Raw genomic sequence first — 8,741 nt, forward strand, 5'->3', positions numbered from 1 at the left:
GTTTAAAGCTTGTTTAGACTAGTAATTAATGTTTATGTCTAATATTGTTCCAGAAAAAGGGCAGTTAATAGACTTGTAGCAAGCATTCCACCAGCTAGATGTTATCCCTTCTTTCGAATCAGGTGCATGCACAATTAAAGACTTTTGCTGCTTGGATGCTATTAAATTAGCTTTTGTAGTTCGGCTAAAAAACAAAAAAAACAAAAAACAAAAAAACAGAAGTAGTTTTTGTAACCTTTTGACCTAGCTAGTCCAACTCATTGTTTTTCTTCATTTGCAAGTGATAGATCTTAGATTCGATTCTCACCAAATGTGAATTTGAACCACATTACTACTAGCTTATTGTGTGGCCAAGTCCATCCCCTCTCCCTTAGTGTAGATAATATTATTTGTTTCAAAAAATAAAAAATGTACAAGAACATAGGTTTTCGTAAAAGAATGAAGAAAAAAAAACTTTTGGTTTCGGTGACTAGAACAGCTTTGTAATATGTTGAACTTTTGTCCAGTTTAAAAAATTCAGTCTCAACATTTATAGTTTATCAAATATGAGACACGATATAAAGTTCATTTTAATAAATCAGTCATATTTTAACTCTCACATACACGTTTGAGATATAAAAACACATTCCAAACAAAATTAGGGTTCGTTGAGGCCATGGAATCACACCACCAATCTATATAGCAAATCTAGCAATTACATAGGCATATTCTATGGCATATTGCTAAGAATATTGGATCGAATTAATTCCTTTCCAATCTCAACGAGCCTAAGCAATAATTTAAAAAATTAAAATAAAGGCACATGCATATATATTCAGAAAAGTACTTATTTTCGTCATCACATCGAATCGAATCGAATCACCACCGTCCACTTTCTGAATCTGACGCTCAGAAATCCTTGAGCAGCTTGCGAACCTGCTCCAGCGTCACAAACAGCACAACGGTAAAAGGCCCCTGCCGCGAAATCGTTGGCACAAAGCCTTTATAAAGCGCCATGGGGCCCTCCGAACGCACCGTTTTGAGAGCGCAATCCAACGCCCCCGAGTACGGCGGCTCAGCCCCGGCCTCCACTTTCATGTTCATCACCCGAGTCTTGATCACGTCCACCGGGTTCGACGCCACCGCCGCCACGAACCCCGCGGCGAAGCTCGCCGTCACGTGGGTCCCAAGCCCGTCGCGCATAATCCCATTGTCCACGATCGTCTCCTTGATCTGATCGTACGACGCCAGCTGCGACGCCGTGACAAGCATCGCACGGTTGATCGTCAGCGACGACCCGCGCCAAAGGCTCGTCACCCCTTCCTGCTTGACCATGCGGACGATGGCGTCCACCACGCTTTTGTAGTTGCGACGCTGCGCCGCAGGGAGCCTCCCGTCGGCTTGCATTCGGACCATGGCCACGTCAGCAGGGTTTCCAACGGCGGCGCCGACGGCTCCAGCGATCAACCCGGCTGTGATTTTTCGTGGGAGCGGCATGTTTCGGGTTGTCGGGTCTGTCCATTTTTGCTTCAGAATGTCGTAGAGGCCCATTCGGGTTGTGGAGTAGAGACTTTGCCGGAGCATGGTTGCGGAGATGCCGGAGAACATGGCGGCGACGCCTTCTTGCTGAATTATACGAATCCCAACGGTGATAGGACCCGCAGGGACCGCAGGAGGCGGTGATGGGAGAGGGATGGAGCCGCGTCGGGCGGCGGTATGGACGGCAGCAAAATCCGGGCGGACTGTCTGCGGAGGGGTTTTCGGGGCGTGGGTTTCGCCCTGGAGCTGCATTCGGACCTTGACGAGGTCAAGAGGGTGGGTGGAGCAGCCGGCAATGACAGAAGCGATGCCTCCTTCGACAAAACCTTTGATACCCATGTCGAATTTTCTCGGGAAACAAACAGAAAAGAATAATGAATGGGTGGTTTTTGTTTCTGGTTCCTAAAATCCAATGAAAAGAAATAATTAAAAAGAAAAATATAGATTAAGAGGGCCAGTTGGAATTAGGGTTCATGTCACTGGAGACGAGAAGATGGGAATGGAGGCGAAAGGCGATGGAGGAAGAGTGAGGGACGGAAGGCCTCTGAGACATATGCTATCCGCAGACTCACACGAAATAAACGGAAAGGATTAAACAGGTGGACTGGTTTGCAGACAATCCAGGGAATTCAGAATATTTATAGGACAAAGCAAGTGCCGGTTAGGAAAGAATTTAAGAAGAAAGGGAAGGCCCTCAATTGGAATTACTCTTTTTTTGTTTACGCGGTTGTGGGCCCTGCCTGCTACCTCATGCATGCATTCCGACTCTTAAATTCCGTTTCTCAATTCTGGTTTAACCTAAATCAAATTTGCTTTGCCACCGACGATTTGTATAAAGCCTTAATTTCTCTATTTCTTGTTACGTGATTGAGATGAGATAGATACAGAGTTGTATACAATTAATTATATTTATACACAAATTTACAATTCTATTTGATTAAGACCCTAAATGAATTGAGTTTTCTTCTATCAAACAAATGAATCATAGCATATTTACTTATTTGAAATGAGGAAGTAATGAATCGAAGAAGGAAAAAGAATGACGATGGGATCGACTAGTCTCCCCTAATTGATCTAATTCTTTAATTTTCGGGAGTTTAATCAAATTCAGGATCTTAAGTGTAGAAGTGAATATTCTTAATCAATTAAATTACAAGCTCCTTAATAAATATATTTATATTAGTTACCAATTCTAATTGGTCGCCCCCGATTTATGATTCTTTGCATTTTCACAATTGCCAAATCTCCCACTCCCGAATCGCCGGTCCCACTCCCGAACATTTGCTTCATAGCATACAACGTATAAGTTGTACCCCTAAGGGTCGGTTTGATGGGATGAATAAGATTGGTAGGAATGAGTAACATAACTCAAGTGTATGGATGGGTTACATAACCCATCATATTTTCCCTTATTTCGGATTTGTAGCCAATTGAATCTGTGTTACAATTTTTCTCACCAAAAATTGGCTGAGCTAGCCCATTTTAATTAAAAATAACTCATCTCATCCTGCCCACCAAACAGGACCTAACAACTCAATCCCAATAATAACCAAGGAATATTCCTACATTCATGTGTGTTTTTGTTTCTTTTTTAAAGAGGAACAACTGGTGGCAAACCACGATTATCCACCATTTTCAGGGGCTGGGAAGACTCATAGAGGCATTTCAACCTCCCCTTGGCCACAAGTCTGGCTTCCACACCAACATCGAGTTTTGAACCCGAGATCTTTTAGTTTTAAGGAAACCCTTGTAATCTGCCATTTATCACTGGATCATCAGCTCGTGGTTCTTACTTTCATGTTGATGTTTGTTTTGTTGATCTAAATTATTCAAGCAAATGTATATGCTATTCTTTGAGTCAAATTTTCAGTGTGTATAAAATTCTTGCGTTTCAACAAAAATAAAATTCTTGTGCCACAAAAGGTTTAACTTTCATGAATGCATCTTGGATGATCTATTTTCACTTTGGTATGTTAAAGCATTTGATGCTTGCTAGCACATAAACATAATTCATTTTGTTTTGTTTTGTTTTGTTTTTATTTTTGGCTCGAACTTGTCCCTCCCGATGAGATGGCTGCTGTCCCATGCAACTTAAGGTAACCTACGTAGCATCAAGGAAAGCAGCAACACTGGTGGAAATAATGGAGAGGACCCGTAATGGGTTAAGAGATGTATGTTAGAATAGGAAACTACACCTTGCTTTCCAAATATGCCAACAAGAAAATGTAATCAAAGACATAACGCGCTCCAAATCTTCCTTCTAGTGAGCATTATCCTGGATAACAGCAAGAAGCCAATTTCCCCACGAAGTAATTTCCCTTCTGTTCACTTGATATGTTAAAGCACCCCAAACCAAATAGCTATCACCCATGGACAGAAGAGAAACAAGTGTTCAACCGACTCCTCATGAGTGTGACATAAAAGGCAAAGCGGTGAAGGTGCTGAGTTCCAGTTATATAGAGCTGCCATTATGGGTAGTGCACAATGCAAAGTCTTCCACATGAAACATCTTAGTTTAGGGGGAGTCTTGAGTTGCCACGCCCGTTTCCATAAGATCGCTAAATTAAAAACAGCCGATAAGGAGTGTCGGGGAAGTGTGTGAGTGACCTGAGAACATTGCCAATGATAACCAGATTTGATAGAATAAACACCAGTCTTAACAAGAGGCCACACCAACCGATCCTTTAACATAGTATCACCAATTAGAGTTGCCAAAATAGCATCAAGCGCCTCCCCCGAGATAAATGGTCTAATAAACTCAACATTCCAGTCCCCAGTTGCTGGATTAATAATGAAATCCATAGTGGTATTATAGCAAACTTGCACATTTCTTGAATGGATTGAGTGACCATCTGGAAGCGAGGGCAACCAATGATCCCACCAGAGCCTAATCTGATGGCCACTCATCACCTGCCAGTGGGCTCCATTTAGCAGAAGATCTCTACCCCGTAACAAGCTCGACCAAGCCCAAGAAGCTTTGCCTCCCCGCTTAGCCTCTAAAAAAGAACAATGAGAAAAATATCAAGCCTTCAATACCCTCGCCCACAATGACTCTAGTTCTTGAATTAATTGCCATCATTATTTTGCTAAGAGGGCATCATTAAACTCCATAAAGCTGCGAAAACCCAACCCCCCTTGAGCTTTCGGAAGCCTAAGATTATCCTTAGAAACCGAATGGATATGCCGTTCCGCCGTAGCATGCCCCCACCAGAAATCTATAATCAAAGAATCTATTTTCTTACAACTAGTCTCAGGAAACTTGAACAAATTCATCTGATAAACCAAGATTGCCTAAACCACTGCCTTAATCAAACCATCTTTCCCCACCTACGATAGAAGAGCATGCTACCAACCTTGAATTTTCCTCATAATCCAATCCTTCACATAAGCCAACCCCTTAGATTTGGATCTTCCCCACATCGCTGGCACACCCAGATACGTCCCAGGATCATCCACAATTGGCATTCATAGGATAGCCCCAAACTCCTCCGATAAACCGGCGGGAACATTCAACCCAAAGAAAACACTAGACTTTTGAAGATTAACCTGTTGTCCCGAAGCCTCAAAATATATCTCAATTAATTTCACCAAATTGTGGCAATTCTCCTTATCTGCTTTAAGAAACATGAGGGTATCATCAACAAAGAAAATATGTGAGATAGTAGAGCCATATAGATTAAGTTGAACTCCGAACAGAGCATACTGCTCACACGTCTGCAAAATGAGTAGAGAAAAAACCTCACTAATGAACAAGAAAACATAAGGTGATAACAGATCCCTTGACATAAGCCACGTGATGTAGCAAGCTTTTTGCCTAGAGTACCATTTAGAATGATGGAAAAATTGACCGAAAAAATGCACCGAAGAACCAGTGGACACCAATCCTGATCAAATCCCAGAAGCTGCACGATGGCCACTAAGAAGTCCCACTCGACTTTGTCATACGCCTTGTGCATATCAAGCTTTACCCCTAGCTCAATTTTCCTTTTAGTTCGTTGAGTTTTTAGGAAATGGAAAGTCTCATGAGCAATTCCAATATTATCTTGAATTTGCCTACTCACCACAAAAGCATTCTGCGTGTATGAAATAAGCTCTGCCAAAAACGGACGAAGCCTATTTGCCAACACCTTCGACAAAATCTTATAAGAATAATTACACAGGCTAATTGGTCAAAATTGAGATACAAATTCCGAATTGGGTACCTTAGGTATGTGAACCACATGAATGGAATTAATGTGATGAGGACTACAGTTACCATTCATAAGATCCCCAACCAATTCGAAAACCTCCTCCTCAAGATTATCCCAAAAAGATTGATAGAAAATACCTTGGAATCCATCTGGACCCGGAGCTTTCAAAGCCTCCATCTGCATAGCAGTTGTCTGAATTTCATCCCGTGATATCAGAGCTTGAAGAATAACCATATTCATATCATTAGTTACCTTTGGTTGAATACAATCCAACACCAAGCCCTAATCTCGTTGACTCGCCGAAGTGAAGAGTTTGACAAAATATGTATCAATAAGCTCCTGAACACGGCTGGGATGCTCAAGCCACACTCCATGTTCATTCTTTAGTTTAAGCACCTTATTCTGTCTACGGCGTTGCAATGTAGATTGATGGAAGAATTTAGTATTAGCATCCCCTGCTTGAAACCAATTCACCCGCGATCTCTGGTGCCAAAACCTTTCCTCATGTTGCCTGAGCTTATCAACCTCCAACGATAGCTCCTCAATTTGCACGAAATTTTGCCTCTAATCCTCTTGAAGCTTTCCCAAACGCACCTCCATCTCCTCAATTTGCCAGCTTCTAAGTTTAAATTTATGTATACTCTAACCGAACAGCTTGGATCTAGAATCATTGATTTTCCTCATCCACCGATCCATACTACCCCCCTCCCAGCACACCGTCTTTCCCCGCAGCTCACCACAATATCCTTACATTCAGATTCCTTAGCCCATAAAGCTTCAAACCTGAACAATCGTTTTCTTTTCCCACAAAAAAGGATCACCTATCACTATAACTGGGTTATGATCTAAACCCACGACTGCTCGATTGATAACACAAGTATTAGGCCAACAATCAAACCATTGTTGATTTACCAGTCCCCAGTCTAATCTGACCTTCACCAATTTCCCATACTGAGTACCTCTCCAAGTATATTTAGGACCATAAGATTCGACCTCCAATAACTCCATACGATTCATAAAATCCCCCAAGTATCTGTGTCAGTGAGGACTAACCTCTGCACCACCCTCATTCTCCCAATTCCAAAGATAGTCATTAAAATCACCACCACAAATCCAAGGAATAGGAGAAGAAGAAACGTCATGAGTTATACCTTGCCAAAAATAACCTTTCGCGGCCCAATAAGGCGTACCATAAACTCCCGTAAATCTGAAACTGCATTGTGCCTCTACCACTTGACATCTAGCATCTATGATTAAGATGCATCCAGCGTTTCCATCTCCACTGATTCATTCCACCATAAACTTAGACCACCCGCCGTGCCAACTGGATCCACATTAAAACCACTCATGTATTTCATTCTTCTTCTTACACTGTTAATCCTATAACCTTTCATTTTTGTTTCAGATAGAAAGATTATAAAGGGTCGATAAATTATCGAATTTAATTATTAAGTGATGGTGTGTGTTGGAAGAGTCATGAGTGCCCAAAAAAGAGAAACTAGACAAGTTATCAAGTAAGTTCAAGGCTTTTCATTTAATTTTTTTTTTAACAAATGATATTATCATTCACTAAAGGCATGAGGAAGTGGACTAAGCTTTACAAAAGGCGAGTCATAATAATATTGTTCAAATTTACCTTTAACAAGAATCGAACCTAAGACCTCTCACTTACAAGTATAGAGGAATACCACTAGATTATTATTACTTATCCTCACATGCAAAACAAGGTAAGTCTCATTGTAGAGAGAAACCAGAGAGTTGTAATTTGTCGTTGCAAAGGCATGCAAACACGAGCATAAACCTAGAGGGGAAACACAACTCCACCATCACTACCCTAATAGCTGGTCACCCTGTCTCTAAAGCAACAGTATACTCACTTGTCACTCTTTCTCACCACTTTCTTCATCCATCTTAATTTTAGGAGGTGTCAAAAAGTAAAGGGCTTCAACTTTGGAAACTAAAGGTGGAGCTATACAATGTTCATTAAAAAAAGGCCCAGGTGGATGGTGGAACACTTGCATCGAATTAAAGCATGCTCTACAGTTATGTGTTCTTCACTTTCTTGTTTATATTTCTTAAAGAAACACAAATACGTGATTACATCAACCTATAGGATTAATGATTTGATTTTTTTTTTTTATATTTTTGTATTTTTTTATTAATTTTTTTATTTTTTCTGCAAAACATGGGAATCCCTCTCCCATGTGGGTGGATGACAACGGTGTTAACTAGTTCAGAGGTTGAAGGGTCATGGTTGGAGCTTGGGAAAAAATTGGAGGAATTTTTTGTGGGAAATGATAAACACATACTTCTTTTGATTTCCCACACTCCATTACTTACTTATATTAGTTGTTATTGATTGATTTATTAAATTCTATGACCAAAATAAAATAAGGCGTCAGAAAAACTTAAACAATGTGTGAACATCTCACACTATTTTGGGGAGGAGGAGGTGGGGGTAATTGGAGACTCGAGCTAAGATGATAGGAGAAGAATATATATTATCAAGACCCCAAAATGACATTGTTTTGACGACATCATTTTAGTAGTACATATTGTGCATGATTGGTAAAGGCTTGCTCTAACGAGGCTTGCTAAGGAATGCCGTGAGCTGGCGAGATATATCAAGCCTTGTTGCCAAGGCTCGTAGGAAAATGCGGAACCTACTTGAGTTGATACAATTTTGAAGAGATAAAAAATAAAAAAAATCTTTTAACATATCCAAGTGTAAATTTCTTATTATTTCTCCTTCCCTCTTTAGAATCTCACCCTGCAATTGCCTTTCTTCAACCCCCAACACCCACCATCTTCCATTTCCTTCATAAGCTCCCCTTTTCACATGCTACTCATCCCACAATCTTTGCTCAAAGCTACGAGCCACAAACTTGCTTTGACCACTAGATCTCAATCTTCCCCATACTACCCCTCGCTAGATCTCAATATCAGGACCAAGCATGTTGCGGCTTAGCCCAAAGCGAGGGTATTTTAGATGTCCCCTTACCATCTCCTTCTTAGTTGTTTGTGTTTTTGGTT

The 8,741-nt window shown here is 40.9% G+C and overlaps 1 protein-coding gene across 1 annotated transcript; it reads right to left on the reverse strand.

Moving 5' to 3' along the window:
- Window positions 1–643: 643 nt before the first annotated feature.
- LOC103937436 (mitochondrial uncoupling protein 5) lies at window positions 644–2,146 on the reverse strand. The gene has a single exon (XM_009347379.3). It carries the CDS (start codon window positions 1,855–1,857, stop codon window positions 889–891), a length of 969 nt encoding a protein of 322 aa, XP_009345654.1. The 5' UTR covers window positions 1,858–2,146; the 3' UTR covers window positions 644–888.
- Between the last annotated feature and the right edge of the window lie 6,595 nt (window positions 2,147–8,741).

Source organism: the organism of the source record quoted next, unplaced genomic scaffold, assembly GCF_019419815.1.
Source record: "Pyrus x bretschneideri cultivar Hongxiangsu unplaced genomic scaffold, Pyrus_bretschneideri_v1 Contig18, whole genome shotgun sequence".
NCBI lineage: Eukaryota > Viridiplantae > Streptophyta > Magnoliopsida > Rosales > Rosaceae > Pyrus > Pyrus x bretschneideri.